At 28.8% G+C, this 23,252-nt stretch overlaps 1 protein-coding gene across 1 annotated transcript in view; it reads right to left on the reverse strand.

Moving 5' to 3' along the window:
* The window catches only part of LOC107442862 (anoctamin-4), a 346,119-nt gene extending 323,778 nt beyond the window's left edge, over window positions 1-22,341 (reverse strand). Inside the window, exon 1 of the mRNA XM_087168997.1 lies at window positions 22,127-22,341. Coding sequence (XP_087025123.1) covers window positions 22,127-22,198 — 72 coding nt within the window. The 5' untranslated portion in view covers window positions 22,199-22,341. The remainder of the gene's footprint in view (window positions 1-22,126) is intronic.
* Between the last annotated feature and the right edge of the window lie 911 nt (window positions 22,342-23,252).

Here is a 23,252-nt window from a genome sequence, read left to right on the forward strand (position 1 = left end):
GAGAACCGAAAGGCCCGTTATCTATCTTGAAGTCAATTTGGGCCGGAGATATGTTTTTACCTTTGAATATGAAAGGATCAGCGGAGGAATATTTAAAAGAGTTAAAGGGAAAATTAGAAATAGCAACCGAAAAGGCAAGGTTAACAAGTGATGTGCAACAAAGTAATTATGCCAAATATTACAATAGAAGGAAAAAATACCGGGAATTTGCGCCAGGAGATCAAGTACTTGTGCTAATGCATGATTCATCCAATTCATTATATGCCAGATGGATAGGTCCAGTAAAGGTAATTAGAAGAGTGAAACCGAATTCGTATTATTTGCAAATGCCTGAAGGAAATTTAAGATTATTGCATGTTAACAAAATGAGAGAATACAAAGCGAGAATTCAAACAGTTGGAGTTGTCTATGATATTGATGATGAATTTGGTGAAATATACGAAACACCAACTCTTCCTACAGATGTGGAAAGCTATGAAGCATTGAAAGGATTAAATTTGGATTACTTACCCAAAATGCAACAAAATCAATTGAAAGATCTTTTACATAGACGCAAAACGTTGTTTTCGGGGAAGATAAGGATAGCTAAAGTTGGGAAACATGCGATAAAGCTGAAAGCTGAGGAGGATACGATGAAACCAAAAACGTATAAGATACCAGAAAACTTAAAGGGGAAAGTGGATGCACAGATCAATGAATTGCTAGCGTTAGGACTGATTGAACCGGTGGTAAGTGAGATAGCACACCCGGTAGTATGTGTTCATAAGAAAGACGGAACAATCAGGTTATGCATTGATTTCAGAAGTTTGAATGCTCTTACCGTTCCGGATGCATATCCAATGCAAAATATGATGGAGTTGAATTTCTTAGTAGGAAAGAAGAAATTCATTACTGTGCTAGATATGTTGAAGGGATATTGGGCTATACCGATGGAGAACGGCAGCAAACACCTCACAGCATTCCGAACTCACCGAGGCCAGTACCAATGGAATGTATTACCCTTTGGATTAAGAAATGCTGCTGCAACCTACCAAAGAGCTATGTCTAAAGTGGTTCAGTCCATGTCTGATTTCACTTGTGCTTATATCGATGATTTAGCAGTATTTTCTGATACGTGGGAGGAACATTTGATTCATCTTGAAGAAGTTTTTAAGAGATTGGAATATTTTAATTTCTCCGTGAACTTGAGAAAGTGCGAATTTGCTAGACAAAAGGTTAAATACTTAGGACATATTATTGGTTCAGGTAAACATGCTCCTGACAAAGAACGAATAAGAGTAATACAGAAATTAGAGGCACCCAAAACCAAAAAACAACTGAGAAGTGCTTTGGGATTATGCAACTTTTACAGGCAGTATATTCCAAACTTCGCAAAGATTGCTCTTCCACTAACAGAGCTTACTAAAAAGAAAGTTCCTAATGAGATTCCTTGGAGCGAAGAAGCTGAGAAGGCATTCAAGGAATTGAAGACGTCGCTATGTAAGATCGCAGAGTTACAAGTCCCAGACATAGAGAAACCATACTACTTGCATACGGATGCATCTCAAAATGCGGTCGGATGTTGTTTAGGTCAGTTAGATGAAGAAGGAAATATTCGTCCCATAGCTTTCGGTAGCCAGAAGCTGAATTCAACTCAACAGAAATGGTCTACAATTGAAAGGGAAGCTTATGCTATTATTTGGGCTTTGCAGAGATTTGAAACCTTACTCTGTGGTGCTAAGATTATTTTATTAACTGATCATAATCCCCTAGTATTTCTGACGAGTGCGACACCCCAAAGCCCGAGGTTGCAGAGATGGGCGTTAGCCATTCAACGCCATGATATTGAGGCAAGTCACATCAAAGGATCGAAACTTAGTAATGCAGATGCATTGTCCAGACTGTAAATATAAACTAAAATAAGACTCTGAACATTTTTTCCTATTATTATTATTAGGTGATTAAAGTAAATACCTAGTGTTAAGTTAAACCTAAGATTCAGTGAATATTTGGGTGAATGTGAAACATAGTTTGTTTATGTGTAAAGTGTGACCCTTAAATTATTTGCCATATTCGATCTTTGGATCTAATATGACTCTGGGGGGAAGGTGTCAGGGTCACGTGATGTAATAACACGCATTTTCTGATGTTGCGAGCTAAAAGCTTGATATTATAGATATGATCATTTTTTTTTGTTTTGGTTTTTTTTTTGAACAATGGATGAAGAAGAATAATAAAATGGTGAATTAGTTTTGTAGAATTTTGCGTTATTTCTTTTGTAAAAGGTTACGACTGACATATATATATATATATATATATTCAAAATGTAGAATAAAACAAAGAAAAATTATAGACATATGAAGAAGGAAAAAGGAGGGGGGGAAATAATAAGTAAAAAAATAACAAGCAACAGTTTTTAAAAAAAAGATGAAATTTTATTTAAGAAACCGGAAAAAAAAGATATAATATTTTCATCAGCCCACACGATTTTATCCGCAAAACAGAGTGCTTTCTGATATTGTATCAATAAAGCCGAAGCAAAATATATTAATGCAATAGTGTGAGGAGCACTACACATAAAATTTTTTTATAAAGAGCACTACACGAAATTTTTTTTTATAAAAATTACAACAAATAAAAAAGAACACAAAAATTAAAAATAAGTAAAAATAACATGTAAAAACAGAAAATAAAATAAAATAAAAAGAAAAAACACTATAAAAATATACTATAAAGCTAGTAGCGAAATCAGATCAACTTACATGGACGGAAATTTTTCAAGAATGATTTAGAAATGTTTTCGCAGATAGATTGCCAGATTACAAAATATGAAAACAAAAGCGCAAATTGAGTGTAACAAGAGGGTTTTAAAATGTCGTTCTTACTGCACTGCTGAAGTGATTTGATTTGTTAGTTAACAAGGATGGGCCCGAAATGGATGTGCGCAAGGTAATATTATACTGGATAATTTTAAAAATTGACCATAAAAAGTTTTAGAAAATAGATGTTTATTTAAGAAAAAATACAAAATAGAAAAGAGAAACATAAATTGCCTGTTTTGCAAATAATTTTAGCCACGTATTTGCACGGATTAGCAGATGGAAAAACATGTTGAATTTACATGTGGAAAATACATGTATATGAGTACATAATTTAATGTAAAGTCACATGGAAAAAAAAAGGAAAAGTAATAAAAAAAGTGAAAAGGCAGGATATTAGTTCTCCTAGAATGATAATAAAAGTATCAGCGCCATTAATAATTATTTTCGAGAATTACAGTTATGATTGTGCTACATCTTGACTCTCATGAATTAATATCGTGAAAGCAAAAATATTAAAGCCACGGATTAAGTTCAAAGGAAAAATTCATAGTATTGCTAAAAAGAAGGCACGCGTATTGCTTTGTTTCCCAAAAATAATTTAAAAAAATAATAATTTATGAGAGTTTCTTAGTGCTCATACAAATCAATCTTTTTTTAGAGCAATGATAATAATTTTTAGTTTTAAAAAAATGTCCAAGCAAGAAAAATATTTTTTTTTTGAAAAAAAATCTGCATTCAGGCAAAAAAGTTTTATTATAATGCATATATTTTTTTTTAAATTTTCTCAACTACTTATAGAAAATGTTAATATCTTTAAAATATATGAATAAATAAACATTTTTTGAAAACTTTTGCTAAGACATATAAATTATCGATCCTAAATTCGCCAGCGTTTTATTTGTAAACACTCTTTTATCTTATAATTTAGTGCATGGCAAGATGACAAGGAAACCTCGAGATTGTTTACTTGCAGTTCAAACAAACCTTGCCTTCTTATCTAAACAATACTGAGATATTATTATCAGTAAAGTAATAGTGAAAACTAGTATTGTTTTACAATTCTTTGCCATTTGACAGTTGCGCGTATGACTTGATCTTACTAAGCTCGTAAAAATAAAAAAATCTTTTAAAAACATTGATTGATATTACGAAATTATCAAAAAAAAAGTTCAAGATATTTTTTTAATTGATTTTGTTGTTCAACTATTTACGTTATGCACGATGTATCTTGTGCATTTATTCCTGAATATGCACAGACTAAATCTACCACAAAGAGGAAAATATGTTGACATGAAAATGACCAGATTTCATAAACCATGATTTGAAGACAATTCTGCGGGCTTCCATATATTTATAAAAAATAATAGTTTAGATGTGCCTAAAAGATTATTTTTTAAATTGATAACTAATATCAGGTGCAGAACCATTTTCATCAAACTTGATTTTATTATTGAGCAGTTTTGAAACATCATGTAACATTCAGCACTTGAACAGATGTAAAATTAATAAGTTCATAATTATTAATTTTTTTTTTCGATGGAAATATTTAAAAATCTTTATAATATTTTCATCAGTCAGTCCTAGCATAGCGCTTACATATATTTATACGATACAGAGGGTTAAAATTAAACGGATGCTGTTAAATTTTAAGCAGTATCAAAGCAGCAGAGAATTTGCACTTTATTATGGTTCGAATTACCGATGTTAGAATTTAATGGCGAATTAATTTCTTTTTAAGTGTTGCGAAACTTTTTTCTCGTAAATGAGTTTATTATGATTATTATTAATAAAAATAATCATTTACGGCATAATGCTTATTCAGTTGCTAGCCATTACAGAATGTAAATTACGAAAAATGAAAACGTTTCCGAAGAGTAAAAAAATTATTATCAAAATATGTCAAAAATTATTATCAAAATATGTAAAAAATTATTATTATTATGATTAATGATAATAATAATTATAATAATAATCATTTAGGCATAATTTTTATTCAGTTGCGCGCTATTACAGAATGTAAATTACGAAAAACAAATGCGTTTACAAAGTGTGAAATAGTTATTTGCAAAATATGTAAAAAAATAATTATTATTATTAATAATAATAACAATAAAAATAATAATTCTTATTATTTACAGCATAATGTTTATTCAGTTGAGCGCCATTAGAGAATGTAAATTACGAAAAATGAAAACTTCTCCAAAGTGTAAAAAAGTTATTTGCAAAATATATGGAAAATAATTATTTTCTTAATAATAATAACAATAATAAAAATAATAATAATTTACGGGATAATATTCATTAAGTTGCTCCCCATTACAGAATGTAAATTACGAAAAACGAAAACGTTTCCAGTGTAAAAAAACGAAGTGTAAAAAAAAGTTGTTTACAAAGTGTAGCAAAAAATATCCCTTGCTTCTTAAAGTATAAAACTTTCTCAAATATCTTTAATTTAAAAACATCTCAAGCAGAAACCTATGCATAAATTATTCATAATGCATACATTTAAATATTTTTTAAGATATTTTTCTACTTTTTTCTTCTAAAAACTGTTTTAAGTTCTCCGGAATATAAAATAAATGTCATTAAATCGCTCCACTATTAAAAAACAATTTCCGAACTTCTGTATTTATTATATAGTTTCACAAGGATAATTTCAAAATTATGGATAAAAGTTTTATAACTTAATCATGTTTATAGGTTGCGATAGTAACTTCTGAATTTTCCTGTCCACGTGTATACAATTTTAGTACTTCTGCGGAGAATTTATTTTTTAAATCTTCTATCTTTTCTTAAAAAAGTTGATATTAATAGATCGCCTTTTGATTTCCATGAAATTTTTACTTTAAAATGATAAATGTGTTGAAAAATAACTTCAAAAACAAAATAAAATGTAAAAATTTTCTATTTTTTATTAAAACTTTATTATGAATTAAATAATGAATCAGAAAATATGATGATTAGGCAAATATTCATTCATTTTAGTGAAGGTTTCTTTTAACGAAGGTAATATACCCATTATATTATGACGTTTATAATAATCACTCGTAAGAAAGGACAGCATTTAAAAAAAAAGCATATTGACAAAATCAGGCGAAAAACATTTAATCTAAATGTACATTTATTGAACTTTTAGAGCAAAACCATTTCTTACTGCAAAGTTCGTTTAAAAAAAGTCTACTGAAATATCTTATAAGGTAACTAAAAGTAACAACTGTAACTGTAGTCAATATGTAAACAGAATTATTTACGCTGAAACCAAAATGCATAAAATTCCAAAGCATGTAAAAATGTGAACCGTTTGAATAAAGTATGTAAAATAAATAAATAAAAGGAGTTATTTCAGTTCATATTCGAAAAAATATGGAGATTTTAAAGTAATGTGTAGATTTCAAAGTAGAGACTGTTCTCAATGTTTGAACAAAATTATTTACACTGAAATCAAAATGCGTAAAATAGTATTTACGCCTTTACTAAATTGTACAGAGAATTCACCATCCCGGGAGCATTTCGCATACTTTCAATGTCCTGGCAAAAGCGCATAACTGCGTCTAAGTTTTCTTGAAATCGAAAAAAAATATATTTTTAAGGAAAAAATGAAAGGAACCCTTCTTCAAGACGATTTCCGATGTCCTATTTCGTTGTATTAAAAAAAAGGGAAATAAAATACTAGCAAAAATATGATTTGAAGCGAAGAATAGATTTGAAAAGACAGTTACATGGAAATTATGAATTTTCATAGTTTCGAAAATAAGGAAAATTATAATTTATCATTTTTTAAATAATTTTTTAAATAATAAATTATCATTTTTTAAGGATAACAAAAGACACAAGAAAGCTTAATTTAAAAGAAGATAGCAATTTCTATATGTTTTTCATGGACACTGGAGAGTGAATGAATTAAAGTAAGTGACAGAAGAAAGCTTAATTTTAAAAGAAGATAGCAATTTCTATATATTTCTCATGGACACTGGAGAGTGAATGAATTAAAGTAAGTGGCAGACGAAAGCTTAATTTTAAAAGAAGATAGCAATTTCTATATATTTCTCATTGATACTGGAGAGTGAATGAATTAAAGTAAGTGACAGAAGAAAGCTTAATTTTAAAAGAAGATAGCAATTTCTATATATTTTTCATGGACTATGGAGAGTGAATGAATTCAAGTTAGTGACAGAAGAAGGCTTAATTTTAAAAGAAGATAGCAATTTCTACATATTTTTCATGGACTATGGAGAGTGAATGAATTCAAGTTAGTGACAGAAGAAAGCTTAATTTTAAAAGAAGATAGCAATTTCTACATATTTTTCATGGACACTGGAGAGTGAATGAATTAAAGTAAGTGACAGAAGAAAGCTTAATTTTAAACGAAGATAGCAATTTCTATATATTTTTCATGGACACTGGAGAGTGAATGAATTAAAGTAAGTGACAGAAGAAAGTTTAATTTTAAAAGAAGATAGCAATTTCTATATATTTTTCATGGACACTGGAGAGTGAATAAATTAAAGTAAGTGACAGAAGAAAGCTTAATTTTAAAAGAAGATAGCAATTTCTATATATTTTTAATGGACTATGGAGAGTGAATGAATTAAAGTAAGTGACAGAAGAAAGCTTAATTTTAAAAGAAGATAGCAATTTCTACATATTTTTCATGAACACTGGAAAGTGAATGAATTAAAGTAAGTGACAGAAGAAAGCTTAATTTTAAAAGAAGATAGCAATTTCTATATATTTTTCATGGACACTGGAGAGTGAATGAATTAAAGTAAGTGACATTATAAGCCCTGTTGCAGAATTTTTTCGAGCTATCTGCGACAAAACTCTCTAGCACTAACATCTTTCTGCAAGACACTTTTAATAATAGCAAAGATATGTATTACCAATTTAAAATAATAACAGAAGCGCTGTGTTCACAAAAGAAATTAGAATTTTCTTTTTTAATTGAACATGTATTAATTGAACACAATTTTTTATTCTAATATTATGAGTGATATTCTCGCATTTTGTTGGGGGGGGCACAAATTTTTTTCCTTCTTCGCATTTTGAAAATAATCATCACATTAAAAAAAAAATAATTTAAAATCATGAAATATCCGAAAAAACGATCGACGACGAAATCACGCCAATCGAACTCCTTAAAAAGAGGTTACTCAAATGCGTGATTCAAATATTACGTGTAAATTTCTATAAAAAAGAAAACTAAATTTCTTAATTTTCAAATGAAAAATCTTTCTGCAAGAGCTCTGTAACGTTCTGCGACACTGTCGCCGCATCGCTGCGATTCTGCCGCGGGTATTATAAGTCATGCAATTCAATAATAAAATCAAGAAGAAAGGCATTTTAAAATGAAAGTATTTATTTAGAAATAGATATAAAAAAGATGACAATTATTTACTCTGATTTTTTAGACAATTATGACAACTGATATTTATGCGCATGAGAATGAAATTATTAAAAAAAAATTGTCAAATACTTTAACACAAGACACTAAATATGTGCGTTTGAACTATAAACGTTTTTTAAATAAAAATAACCAATACTAGAGAAATAAAAAAAATTTAAAACTTCGATTAATAAATTCTTATTTAGATAATTAAATTCAATAATATTTATATCTTATGAAATATAATCAATTTTATTTTTTAATTTCCTTTGGCGTTCCTGATCAGCAGCTTCCAAGTATTTCTTCAAAATTCGAGAGGACATAAAGCAATATTTTACGATATCTCTAAATATTTACATGCTTGGTCTGGTATATAAGGGTAAAAAATGCATGTCACACTCACGTCATACAATTTAATGTTCGAGCTGTGCTCATAACAGTATTTCCCAAACAAAATTTTAATTTTAAGCTTTCATATTTAAGCTGCGCAACTACATTAATCAATATAAATTTTAAAAGACGAAAGATAAACAACCAAAGGGGAAAAGGTATCGAATAAATAAAACCCACATCACTGAAAAAAAAAAATTCGAAATTGAAATACGAAGAACACTAAAATATTTTCACCTCCATTCTTTATTTTAATTTGGCTAGATTAATGACAGTTCAGATTGATTTATGAATATTCTTAGTCTATTATACTCTTTTATTTCACCCTTAAGTTTTATTTCCATGAGTTTCTCGCATAAAAGCTTTAACTTTTAAAGAGTTTAATATAAATAAATTATTTTTTAATGGCGATATTTATTATATTGAAAGGTAAGAATTTAATTTCTTCCTTATCATCTGTAGGGATATTCTTTCTGCAATTATTATTATCATTTATGTCCTGTTTTTTATTGTTTCAACTTCTGAATTCAAAACATTTATTAACTAATGTTTTATTCAGATAAAATTAGTAAATATGCGAGTAAAAATGACTATTTTAAAAAAAAAGTAACTATTAATTTGTAGTATAAAATTATATTTTATTACTAGACATTAATGCAGTTAATACAATTTAAATAAATAATTTTTCTGTAATCTTAGAATAAAAATATTTCACTTACCTTCAGAGAAATGCAATTCTTTTTGAAAATGGAAAAAAAGCACATTTTAAAAGGGATATTTTTTTTAACGAGTGCTAAGGATCTTGACGATCTTGACCAAACGATCTTGTTTTGAAAAACCAAACTTATGGACGAGTACATTCCAGTAAATGGGTGCATTACCGAAGTCTTAATTAGTAATCAACAACCCCTTTTACCCTTTTAAAAAAATATACCGATATTCACTTCACCTGCATTTTCAAACAGCTGTTTTTACCAGCAAACAGGATAATGGATGTGATAATCTTAATTTTTGTTCAGCTATTAATTTCTTTTTTTAATTATGCAATCAATTCAGGAAAAATTTGACTTTTGGCAAAATATTGAGGGGGCACTTTCCCCTCCGTAACCACCATCCTCGACCATACGCCTATATTTATTACCAAAGAGCATGGTAATGTGACCATATTTATTGTTAATTTAACCAAAAGTCATTACCAAAGCGCTTCGGGAGTTCAGTTTAGTACCACACATTTACCGTAGTATAGCCTCGTGTACCGATATTATGGTTCAATATTAGAAACAATGACTTTTCTACACTAGAAAGCAAATCACCAATGCATGTCAATGACATTTCTGGTTAAAAAAAAGAAGATAATTTTGGTTATGTACAGGTACATATGAGTGAGTGCATGTGTGTATACACGCTATTTAAACCATTCATTTGGTAATTTTGCTGTATATATAATAATGGTTTACCAGAAATTCTGGCTTTCAAAATTATAGTCTTTATTATACACATTTAGTAAAGAATACTATACTAAGAAGTAAATTTCACCCCAATTATATGGTTTTTTATGCCATGTATTATGATAAATTCAACATATTTGACCACATTTACCAACTTTATGAGACAACATCATAAAACAATATTTTATTTTTAATTTTACCAGAACCATAGCCAAAGTTTTTTGTTAAAAATTACTGTGGTTTTCCTTTTTTTACCATACTTTTTTTTTCAGTGTGATAAAACCATACATCACAGTACTGATCAAAGTATTGCTATAGTTTCAATAAGCAAAAAGACTTAAATTTTAACTTTAAAATAATTCAGAATGGCATAACATTTTAATAGATAATTACGCATGCACCAAAGTAAGCGACTAGCTCTTTTTTTCTTCTAATAATGCATCTTATGCATTCAATGATTTAAACTCTTACCTTTATTTCATTAGTTTCTCCTTCAAGCTGAGTTAGGTAGGCAAGAGGTACCTGCATTTTCAATTTGAAAGTACACCGATACATCAAAATACTGACTGCTTATCTAAGATACTGGACCACAAGTGATCGATATCCGAAATAGGAAATAAAATCATTAGTAAACCATTAAGGGCCGAAATTCTTTATTGATTTCTCAACATAGGCTCTATTGAATAAGAAACCCTAGAAAAAGAAGGTAACAGAAAAAGCTTTTTATAACTTGTAGATCTTTTTCTTTGTCGTGTTCTATTTTCTAATACTTGTTGTTTCCAACGACACTCGGACAAGCCAGTCACGCCAGCCATTGGACTTTTCTTAATGATCTGCATTTATAAAACAATAAAAAATATGATTTTTTATTTTATTTATCAAAGTTAATTGGTATTTACCAAATTTATTTGAACGTTAAACTTTAATGAACTTTGAAACGTGCATATTCTCAAAAACATTCAGGGTTTCTCTGAGTAACCTTTCAAATTCTCATCTTGCATATTAAATAACATGCAAAATATGACCTTTTTCTCTTACTTATAAAAATGAGGTTTAAAAAAAATAAGATTTTCACGAAATAGTTTATATTCTGTTGTTGTCTTACACATGCCATGTTGACCCTTACACATGCCAGCCATTTTGCTTTTCTGAAATAAGTCAGAAAAGTGTTACTATCGGTTGACAAAAGAGCACCGCAAGGGTGAAAAGTACGTCTGGACTCAGAACCCCACAGATAGACATCACCACTCAGTCGAGAGGGCAACTTCCTAATTATAGACAAAAATCTGAAGGAGAAGTAAATTTTCTCCAGATCAGTAAGCCCTTGATACTGTCCAACGAACGACCACAGTACTTTCAATTTCACAGATTTTTACGAGCACGTACATGCACTCGGTAAGTCTTATAAGGATCGAGGATCGAATCCCGGCCCAATTGGAATAGAGTCCGAATCTCTAACTACTGGGCTACCTTGGACGTTGAAATTATTAATTTTCAATGCTGTGTCAAATTCTCATGGATTTCAAACCAGTAGTTAAGTTTATAGAACAGTCGTTGAACAGCCAACCCAATTTCGGGTCGGCTGTTCAACGATTCCAATTTTAGGCTAACGACAACTAATGTTCAACTCCATAGCCTTGTAATTTTGGACTAATCCAGAAGACATGGAAACTCCTGGATCAGTACCCCCAGAGGTATGATTTGTTATGGGAAAATAAGGACTTTGTGACTCGACGTATTTAACAAGCATCAGTCACCAATTACTACAAGAGGAGTCTTCGGCCTGCGGGAATCGAACCCACGACCTCTTGGACATGGGCCCAGTGCCCTACCAATCAGCTTATCCCTGCCCTAAAGTTTCTAGTTTGTCCATAATAATTTTTCATCACTGTATTTCCCTTGAGTTTCAATTTAAAAAAAAATATAATTAGTTGAACCCTGATTATCCGATGTCTAATCATGCAACACTTCGGTTATTCAACACACTTTTCGATGCTTTCAGAAGCATTCCGATAAGCGCATCGTTATTGCAGCTGGTAATGCCCAGTTACTATTGTGATGATGAATTTAAAATTCATCTGTCAAAAGAAGATAATTAAACAGAAAAATATTAAGTTCTTTTTTCAATGATATTATGCCATTATTTACAATCTAAATATGAAACAGAACACTTTTTAACTTCATAACAGCAACTGCATATTTTATGTAATATCAATCACATTTCAATATTTATACATTAATTTGGAGGCTTAAACCCCGATTCGCTGCCGCTTACCAATGCCGATAATTGCTTCACAATCAGGGCTCGAAAAACCACCCGCCCGCCCGTCCTCGGCGGTCAAAATTTTCCCGCGGACAACGAATTTCTCGAATCAGACGTACGCGCGGACAGCCATTTTCCCGTTAATGTTCGTGATACACTTTCAATTTTTGTTATCTTACAAGAGTCTAGCGCCTCACTTTTAAACTGACCCTCTAATCTAGAAATCCCGTACAGCAACATACTGCGCATGGTGGATTGTAGTTTTTTTCCGTTTGGGAGTACTGCAGCAGTTGAAAGAGACTTTTCAGCAATGAACTTACAAAAAAACACATTACGTAAGCGTTAAACGCAATTATGAGCATCCACCTAAATAGAAAACCCCTTTCAAATTTCTGTGCAGAAACCTCTGTAAATCATAGGCTTTATTGTGGTACAGGCAAACGTCATATTTGATTCATTTAAAAAACGCAGTACCCTCGGATAAATTGACATTCCAGATAACTTGACCCTTGTCATTTAAATTATTTCATAAAAGAAATACTAGGTTTTACTTTTAGTTACCTAGTACTTCTTTTATTACTGTATAATGTAATCCTAGTAGCTACTAATTCATTGTGTAATTTATATAAATGTTTGTAATAAATAAGAAGAAAAAAATTATTTTTATTTATTTAGAAGTGACGGGTTAGTTTCAAATGAGGACGGGTAGTACATTGTTGGACAAGCCGTCCTCGGGGACGGGTAAAATTTCTGAGTTTTTTCGAGCCCTGTTCACAATGATTGTTGTTTCTTGAAATAAAACAGTTTTTTCTAAGAAAGTTAATGTATGGCTTAAAATAGATAACTTTAAAATAATAATATGTAATTTAAAATATATAGTTAATATACAATTTTAAATATACGTTCCATGAAAAATTGCATTTGCTTGCACATTTCCCACGTCCAACATTCATCTCTTTAAATTAAATATTTGTTTTGAGACAATTTTAATTGGTATGTGGTATGAACGATCTCGTGTAATTCTCTTTCCCTTATGATTCTATTAAGATCAATTAGAGAGCATAAATAATTTTGCTCAAAAATCATTCTTTAAATAACATTTGAAATTTAACGAAATCACAAACGTAATTTAATATTCTCGCTTACCAAACAAACGGATGTATGAAATACAATTTGTGAATGAAGCAGTTCTAAATCATTTAACGAATCTCTTTAGTGGTAATAAAATAATACTGATAATAAGGTAATATCATAGAAATACGTTATAATTAAGAAACAACTCTTTTGGTTTTAAACTTGCAATTCAGAAAACAATCAAAAGCATAATATTAGAAAAGCATAATAAGAAAAATGAATATGGCAGGAAAAATACCTATAAATTTGGGATATAAAAGCGTTTTACAGGAAAACAATACCTTTATGACTTTTATAAAATTTTACGCAAGTGCCAACCAAAAAAAAAAAAAAAAAAAACATGGAAATTAATGGAGGAAAACCGGACGTAACGAAGTGATTTTCCAGTCAATGAAAATGCACCGACAATAACAGAAAACAACCACACTATCATTAGATTTTTATTTATAGATCGAAACAGGGACTTGAAAAAGTCCCGAATAATCTGACTATTTCAATTTTCCGATAACCATGATTACTTATGTAAGCGCAAATATATTGCAAATTAAGAATGGCAACAGCAATTATGTTTAGTTCGAATGTAAGCGCATATATATTGTAAATTAAGAATGGCAACAGCGATTATGTTTAGTTCGAATGTAAGCGCGTATAGATTGTAAATTAAGAATGGCAACAGCGATTATGCTTGGTTCGAATGTAAGCGCATATAGATTGTAAATTAAGAATGGCAACTGCGATTATGTTTAGTTCGAATGTAATCGCATATATATTGTAAATTAAGAATGGCAACAGCGGTTATGCTTAGTTTTGTTTTGTGATGAAAAATTTGTAGAACGCCGATATGAAATAAATGTACGTGAATGTAGTAAGTTACGAGTACACTTATATTATCAATAAATATTGTTTTTGTTTTCGATAAAGTATTAATTATTGTTAAATTACCAACATACGAAGCCAGCACTTAGATGTCGATTAACCAGTAGTACAGTACTACTGGTTAATCGGTATGAAAATAGTACTGACGAGGTGTTAAAGATAATTTCTTTCCATCCCTCTGTGATTTTGTATGATATTTTAACGAGCTTTCTTCAATTATAGACGTCCCCTTCGGCATTTTTATCCAATCGAATCATTTCGTTTTCTCTTCCATAATTTCGCAACATTCCTCGATTTAACTCGATCAGTTGTATTTATTTTTCCGTTGCATCAGTTGTATTTATTTTTCCGACAATTTCTTTTTTCCAAACTATTTAAGCTTCAAATTTTTAAATTTTTCAAGTGAAGTAAATTGAAATTGAAGGTTTTTTTTCTTCATTTATATTTGTCTTAATAAAAGTTGGAAAATTTGTAACTCGAACATTCGATATTAAAAAAAAGAGTTTGGTTGTTTTTTTTCTTATTTATTGAGTATCATTACAGTTCAATCGTTTGAAATTTAATAAAAGGTTTGGAATGTAACTAAAAACGATTTTTTTTGGACCTTGGGAAAATCACTTGTGAAATAATATGATTAAAAAACATCGATTTGTTTACGTGGCTTGTTCAGTATTTGATTAAAAAAATATCTCTTTTACAATGCGAAGAAAAAAAAAATTTAAACAGTTTTTTGAGATGAAAAATGGCAGTATGCGTAGCTGTATTGCTGCGCAGTAAATTGCATATCTATGCCTATATTGGGATTAGTTAACTCAACAGCCCCTGACCTAAGAACTTCGCTTTGAATACATTTTTTTTTAACAATTTGGACAAAAGTCAGATTATGATACGTGTTCAGAATTCAAAAATTCTATTTCTTCCTCATTGTCGAAAAGATTAAAAGTAAAGAAATTTATTTAAATAGTTTCTTTTACTATTATGTATAATAAAGAAAGTAAGCAAAGACGGTGTGGCAGAGGTCGAATTCTTTACCATAGATGGCGCCACTGGAAAACAAGAGCAATCGCACCCCCTCTGCCTAAACAGGCATACGCCAACAACAACAACAATATTTTGAGATACGAAATCAGTTTCAAATTTGTGCCGTTTCTGAATAAACATATCCTTTTTACGATCGATTCGGATATCTGATCCCTAAAATATAGAGGGTAGTCGCAATCTGAAAAAAAAAGGATTTCAATAGTTTGGTCTGGAGAGAGGTCAAAAGTTTGGACCCCTTAATGCTAATTTTACTTTTTGTCTAGTTCGCAATATCTCGAGAACTTTTTAAAATGAATTGAACAATTTTTGCACACAATTACAAAATTCTTTTATCTAAAGATAACTCTTTACAAAAAAGTTAAGTAAATATTTATTATTTATTATTTTTTTAATAATGATTTAAAAAAATTTGAATCGTTAGATATAGATATTTATACGTCATTTTAAACAAAATCTGGTGACATAACACATAGCATAATACAAAGTTTGAGCGAAATCGGTTGAATAATTTCTAAGAAACTGAAGTTTTAAAAAAAGTCGTACTCAGGAACTATTTAATAATAATAATTTAATAATAATAATTAGTTATTTTATAATAATATGGTACATTAAATGGTAATATGGTAAAATTGTGGTACATTAAATTTCTTGTTCCGTAACATGTTCAGGTGACAATGGTTTTATTGTAATTTGATTCGGAATTTTTTACAGTGCTACTTGATGCATTTTTATTTTTAATAATTCATAAATATGGTTCTAGAAATACAGTAATTTGCATGTTTTCTAGCTTTTCTTTCATGTTGTGTCCTATTTTATGCTCTTTTTTCCAGAAATTTCATTTCTAAACAAAAATTATTCTTTTTATTTAATTGAATGCATAAATATTTTTGTTTAATTCAACTTTTTCAGAGTTGCTATTTTTTAATACAAGCTAACTTTTTTGTTATTTCATTCCGTGCATACATTTTTCAAAGATTTATTTAGTAATATTCTTTCTTTCTTTATTTTTTTGGTAAATAAAGAACTTGATTTAAGCCTGAAATTGTAACACATTTCTAAACCAATTATTATAATTGTTTTCTTTTTATTTCTAGCACATTTTTTCATTAGTTTAATAATTTTCACCTTTACCATATACAATTAACATCGCTTAATTTTATACCATGTATAGTTTTTCCAGATATTTTATAAATTTTGTGTTTATAAAATAAAAAGTTTTTTTCTCATATTGATAAATACAGAACCTGATATAAGCCTGATTTGAGACATTGAGCTAAACTTAAAATTTCTCGGTTTCATTAGAAATTTCAGTTCCATTTCAAATTTAGCGTAAGTTTCATAAAGAACAACTTCATTCATTTAATTAATTTCATATTCAGTTCCTTTTTATTTGCATTTCGATGTTTTAATTAAGATATTTTACTATTATATAAATTTTCATTTCTTATTGTGAACATGAAAAATAAATGTTCTAGTATACTTTATTCTTTTCCTACCTGTTAAAACCGATTACATTAGAAAATCACCAATTTATTTCGTATTTAGAAGATGCCTGGCACTCAGGGTAAATTCCTCAAGCGCCCCGCTTGAGGAATTTACTTTTTATAAATTGTATTAAAAAAAAACTTAAAAATAAACAACAATGCCTTATATATTTTTTGAAATAATCATACTCTATTGTATAAAATGTGCATTTTTTTCTGCAAATATTGATTGATTATCATACAAGCACCAATAATTTCAGTAGTTAACCATCTTGAAAACTTAAAAAGGCAATCTATTTTTCTACATTCCAATAAAAAACTTTAGGCACTCATGAAAATTTTAGGTATTTAGACATTGAAAGATATTTTAATAACTATTTAGTTTGACAAAATAATGCATATCTTTTGATTATTTTTTGATTTGTTATACCCTTATATTTTTATTTAATTAAAATATTTTAATTAACTTCCATGGTTTTGAGAACTATTTTATTATTTGAGGATTACAACTAGTTAGCATATCAATTTTTAAAAAGAAAATTATGAAAAAGTTTAAAAATGTTTTATTTGAGTTTTTGGAGTAATCAAAATGTGTTTGAGTTTGTTAAAACTATTGCAAATCTTAAAAATGATTTATTTTATGTATGTAAAGTTTTTTTTTTGTTCGTTTTTAAACATTAAGGTATGTTATAGGATTCTAAAACATTTTTGTGCATCTGCATGCAATTAAAACGGCCCTGACATAAGGTATAATATTTTTTTGTTTTATTCAATTTTCTGGTTATTTTTCTATGCCTTTATCAACTATGTAGTACTCTAAAAATGCGTAACAACGATAACAAAGATACTTTTTTATATAAACTCTTTTTTAAATTGTCACAGTTCTTTTTTTTTAAAAATCCTTGAACAATGATCCCTTTAACAAAAAACTGTTCCAGTTGCATCAAATAATCTCTTTTTGTGAAATTCTATACACTAAAAAGGCCTAAATCTTCCACTCCATAAATGTACTCCGATTGTCAGTCCGAAGACAATACCCGCCTCTCAACGCATGAACAAAGACGCCATGTCTACAACAATCGACGCTTCTTTTCCCAGGTGATATCTGATCCATAAGAGAACGGAGGGAAAAAAAACTGAAAACTTCGCGCAATTCAATGTTTCTAACGTTATTATTCGAATATCGTCTGCAAGTTTGAACATTTCGAATAATTGGAAGCAGAGAGGAATAAATTGTATTTCTATAATACAAAAAGCATTTTCTTTCTTTCAAGTTTTGAAAATAAGTTGCAAGTTTGAGAAATGACGTATTAAAAATATCTTGTAAATGCTTCAGGCGTCATAATTTTAAACTATTTGGAATTGAAAAAACATGTTTTGGAATTATCAAATGTTATATTTTGTAAGACAAAGGTAAAGATATTTGAGCAAAAAATAAATAATTTTATTAATGTGTAATAAAATCTCAGTGATGCATTCAATAAAAGAAAAATATACAGAGGAAATAAAATAACTTTGCTGACATGTGACCGATTGAAAGAACGCAATAAAATTTTGTACATAAACATTATGATCTATGCGCTCAAGAATGATATATCACGGTCAAGGTAGTTATCTCGGTTACAGTTACAGTGACAAAATATTGAAATTTTGAAATGGCAACTTTTTGTTTGTTTGATTGAAACGTAATCATTGCAGTAAAAAACCTAAAATTAAGGTGAAGCGATATCTTTAGAACTCAAAAAAAAAAAATTGTTAAATATGGCTTTTGACTAAAGTCGTCAATTTTCGTGACAGCAAACGAGAAAAAGAGAGCAATAAAAACGTTTAAAAACAGGGGGAGAAAACTATGGACACGTCAGACATATGAGGACGGACACACCGACAATTTTCAAAACGTAAAATGCTATCTTTGTAATTTTTTCTCTGGTTTTAAAGGTTTTCCCCAATAGTAATGCACCGAAAATAATGAACCAATAATAATTAAACCAAAGGGGACTCCAATTGTGACTTTTGCCAAGTGCCGCCATTTTTCGTGACCACTAACGAGAAGAAAGAACCTTTGAAACAGAGAAAAAATTACGAAGAAAGCATTTATCACAGTACCCAAAAAATGACCAAAATATCGAAAAAAAGTTTATTGGTTACAATTAAACTTCAAACTATTTCAAATGCACTGAAAAAAAATCATATATCTATCTACATTTTTAAAAAAAGTTATGAATGATTTTAGATTGTCCTAATACAGAAACTTTGCTCAGCAGACAGACTTTAAATTGCTTTTTCTCACAGATGATAATTTTGTGTTTTAATCTTAATTAAATCCCTAAGGAATTTTTCTATTTAAGATAAAGTTTTGAAGAAAACTTTTTTACCTTAAGTATAATGCACCTATTTAAACTGTGCATGGAATAAGCATGGTACTACAATTTTTACAGCATGTTATATATACCTAACAAGAATTTTTAACCTTTTTTTTCTACTTTTTAACAAAGAAATCTATAAAAAATATTCTAATTGATATATCAGCAAATGAATGCACAAAATTAAGATGAATATTGTAAGCACTAAGAAAAAAAAATTTGAAAATATGTTAAAATCCCTATTTTTTCTTCTGTTTATAAAGGTTATTATCCACATGCATTCTCTTCTTGTTAGTGGTCTCGAAAAATGGAGACATTTGGCAAAAGCTTAGTGTCACAATTTCTTGAGCCAAAAATATCTTTCCGACTCAATCTTAAGTCTTTTAATCCTAGGATTACGTTAAGATAAATAAGTAAAAAAATTTAAAAAAACGGAACTGCATTCGTTTTTGACATCATTCTTGAGCTTATAGATCATAACGGTAGTTTTTTAGAGGGCCATTTGTCGGTAAAGTTATTTTTCAATCAACCTGTAATTTCGATAGTATGTAGTTGAATCAAGGGTGTCAGTTGCGAAATTATTCTATAAACCCATCAATGTTTGTTTCATTTAAACATACAGGGGAGAATCAAAGTATATAAGATAGTAGATGCTTTAATGAAAATTTTAATTACTCACAATTTCATCTGCGTGGAAAAGTCGTGAGTGATACGAGAGTAAAAAAGAAAATAGATTATTGAAAATAAAGAAATAATTCAAAAACCATTCGATTTATAATATTCGTTATAATAATCTGACATTATAGTAATGTTGTAATAAAAAATGATAACATAATGTTATATAGGTCAAATAAAATAATAATAATACAATAAAAACCAAATACACAACTTTAACCTTTTATCCTTTACGCCCTAGCCAAAATTTCACAACTTCAAATTTTTGAGAGTATATCTAAAAGCTTATAATTTAAAAATAAATTTAAAGATAAAAGCTTATAATTTTAAAAAAAAAACATTCAAGGAGTCACTATAAATTAAAATTGCTGCCTACGCTAACATTCATGAATGACACAAGCGTAAAAAGTTTAAGAAAAATTATTAAAAATCAGAATAGTTCGTAATATTAATTACATTAATAGCGTTGTAAAATAGTTCATAAAAGTTATAATAGTAATTATGTAATATAAAAATTTAATCAATACTTATAAAGTTATAAAAAAGTTTTCGAACTATTCATGAGAATCTATATATATATTTCTCTTACACGGCGATAAAAAAAAAGCTTCATTACAACTCCCCGAATGGCAACGCTAGAAAATAGCTCAATGATTGCCGCTGAAAATGTCACATGCCAAATCTAGCTAAGATGGCTCAACAACATATAGCGCTTTTAAAAACAGAAACTGAACTAACCAGGGAGAGCATAAGCTAGGCAGAAGTCTTTGTCGATACATCTCTATTTTAGTTTTTTGTTGAAAGCGTTTTTTTTTTTCACGAATTTATGTTTTACGAATTTATTTGACAATTTTTGATTTACATCACGAATTTATTTGTTTTACTAGAATTTATTTGTTTAGGTAGGTTTTTCCATTGCAATTCACTTATTTCAATTTTTAATAGACTTAATTATAGCCGAAATTTGAACCTTTTTGAAGAGATATCAGTTTTAGAAATTTTATCTTAAGATTATATACTATAGCACATTTCTAATAGATTTCACGAATTACATGTCATTTATTTGAATTCAAATTTATTTTAAGGACTCAGTATTTTCTAAAAAGATGCAATTTTTTTAGAAAAAAAAGTTGTTATATGGATTTGAATGATTGTATAGAATTCTTAGAATTTTGTGCATTTGCAATGTACCTAAGTTAGTAGCGAGCTTGGTTTGCGAAGCAAACCATATAACATTGCGTAGCAATTTTCGGGGGTTGGCGAACGTTAGCGAGCAGGGGGCGCAGCCCACTAGTAATATAAAATTTGCGAAATAAACAACTTACACACGTCAGGTAAATCTTCTTGGATCAGTTTTCTTTTCTTCAAAATTTTAAATCTTCAAATGATTTGACAAACATTTTAAATACCCTTAAAATTTTCAAATATATTCAACAATAAAGACGATTAAATGTTCATTACATAAAAACATCCATGCAAGAAAAAAAAATTAAATATTCAACCGTTGAGGCAATGATACTATCCAATATAGGTCAAAATTTCAAATGCTTGAAAAATAATGAATGATACTAGCTTAAAAAATAAATTAAAAATAAAATAAAATGAATACCTCAAAAATTTAAATACTTCACTAATTATTTGAAACGCAGTACTGATTATAATAAAATTAGAACAGATTAATTATTTAAAAATATAATTATAATAAAACCTTTTGGGGCAGATGCGACACCGGTGTCCATTTTATATATTTTAGAATTACAAGTAAAAATAAATTTCGGTATTTTCAGTTATGAAAAACAGCTAGTAGTTACTAAAAAATTCTGTTAAATTCTCAGAGTTACATTTGTTCTAAAATATAAAATTCTAAAAAGTAGTTAGATTTTTTTTTATTCATATTAAACAATTTATCAATAATTGATTTTGCAAATCAAAGAAAATTCTAAATAACTGCAAATTTTAAAAACTATTGTTTGGAAATGAGCCATATTTGGTAAATTCTACATTTAACGCAAAAGGGACTCCGGTGCCAGATGATGTATTAACTAAAAATTATTAAAATGTTAAATATAATATTTTTCATTTACTTTAAACTAAATCAATTCAAAATAATGAAAAAAAGTATGAAAAATATGTTTAATGAAAATCCTACGTCAAAGAGTTAATGTTATGTAATTAGTCATATAGCAAAATTTATAAACTTAGGTAAGAAAGTTACTAAATTAATATTTATATGTGAATTTCAAAAAATGTATTAAACAAACAACTTACATTAATCGGGTGAATCTTCCTTGTCACTAAGTTTTTGCAAAAGTTTAAAACTTCAAATATTTGGTCAGACATTTTAAGATCCACAAATTTTTAACAGTAATTACATTGAAATAAATACTAATTAAAATAAAACATCCACGCAAGAAATCAAATATCTGACTGTCGCTGTATTGATGAATCTCTTAAAGTCAAAATTTCATCTGAGTGGAAATTCGTGGATGATACGAGCGTAAAAGGGGGAAAAAATCCTTTAGAAATCAAAATAGTCCAATGATCGTTCGAAAAACAATATTGATTTTTAGAATTTCAAAGGGTTTTTGGAACACTTCATAAATATGCAACGATTTTCCTTTTCGTACTTAATCTGAGGTATCATATTGCTTTTTGGAATCAAAAAGATGTTATCTTCCACCATGATTAAAAAGCAAATGAAACGAAAAATCAAAGTTATAATTTGATATATTCGTGGTCATTCTACTATATCCAAGGCAGATGTTGGTTTGGCTGAATGTTCTTTTATTATTCCATAACGATTTGATGTACTTTTAATGGTAGATTACGATATCGGAAACCTCACTTCTTGAAATCGATATAAATTTTGCTACTTATTGCTATCTTTTTTTTTATGGTTATCATACTAATTTTGCTCTTTAAGACACAAAACGTCACAGGAAATGTTATTTAAGGAAAAGAAATGGTTGCAACAACATATCACCTGGCATCAAAATTCCAATTGCTAAATTATTGATGGAAGGTACAAAAATATCTGTTTACCATGTAGCAACTATTGGATTATACTTTAATGATCAGACCATTATTTTTGAGATGTAACTGTATATCACAATGCATAGAACAAAATAAATAAATTTATTGTCCATAAAAGGTAACATAAATAAATCTTAAGCATCTGTGCTCACACAGAATATTTTGATGTTTTTAAAGCAATAAGCTAAATTAAACGCTCTTAAAAAAATTTAAAAGTTGATCTTAATTGTTCCTTATTTATTTTATTCTAATCTAGGCCATAGGTTCCCAGCGTAGGCACTATTGTACCCTAGTGGGAGTTGGGATTTTGTAGTTGTGTAATATTTTACAGACAGGAAACATTTTATTAACTATCGAGTGC

This window comes from Parasteatoda tepidariorum, chromosome 8 (assembly GCF_982258835.1).
Source record: "Parasteatoda tepidariorum strain Cologne lab strain chromosome 8, Ptep-v5.0, whole genome shotgun sequence".
NCBI lineage: Eukaryota > Metazoa > Arthropoda > Arachnida > Araneae > Theridiidae > Parasteatoda > Parasteatoda tepidariorum.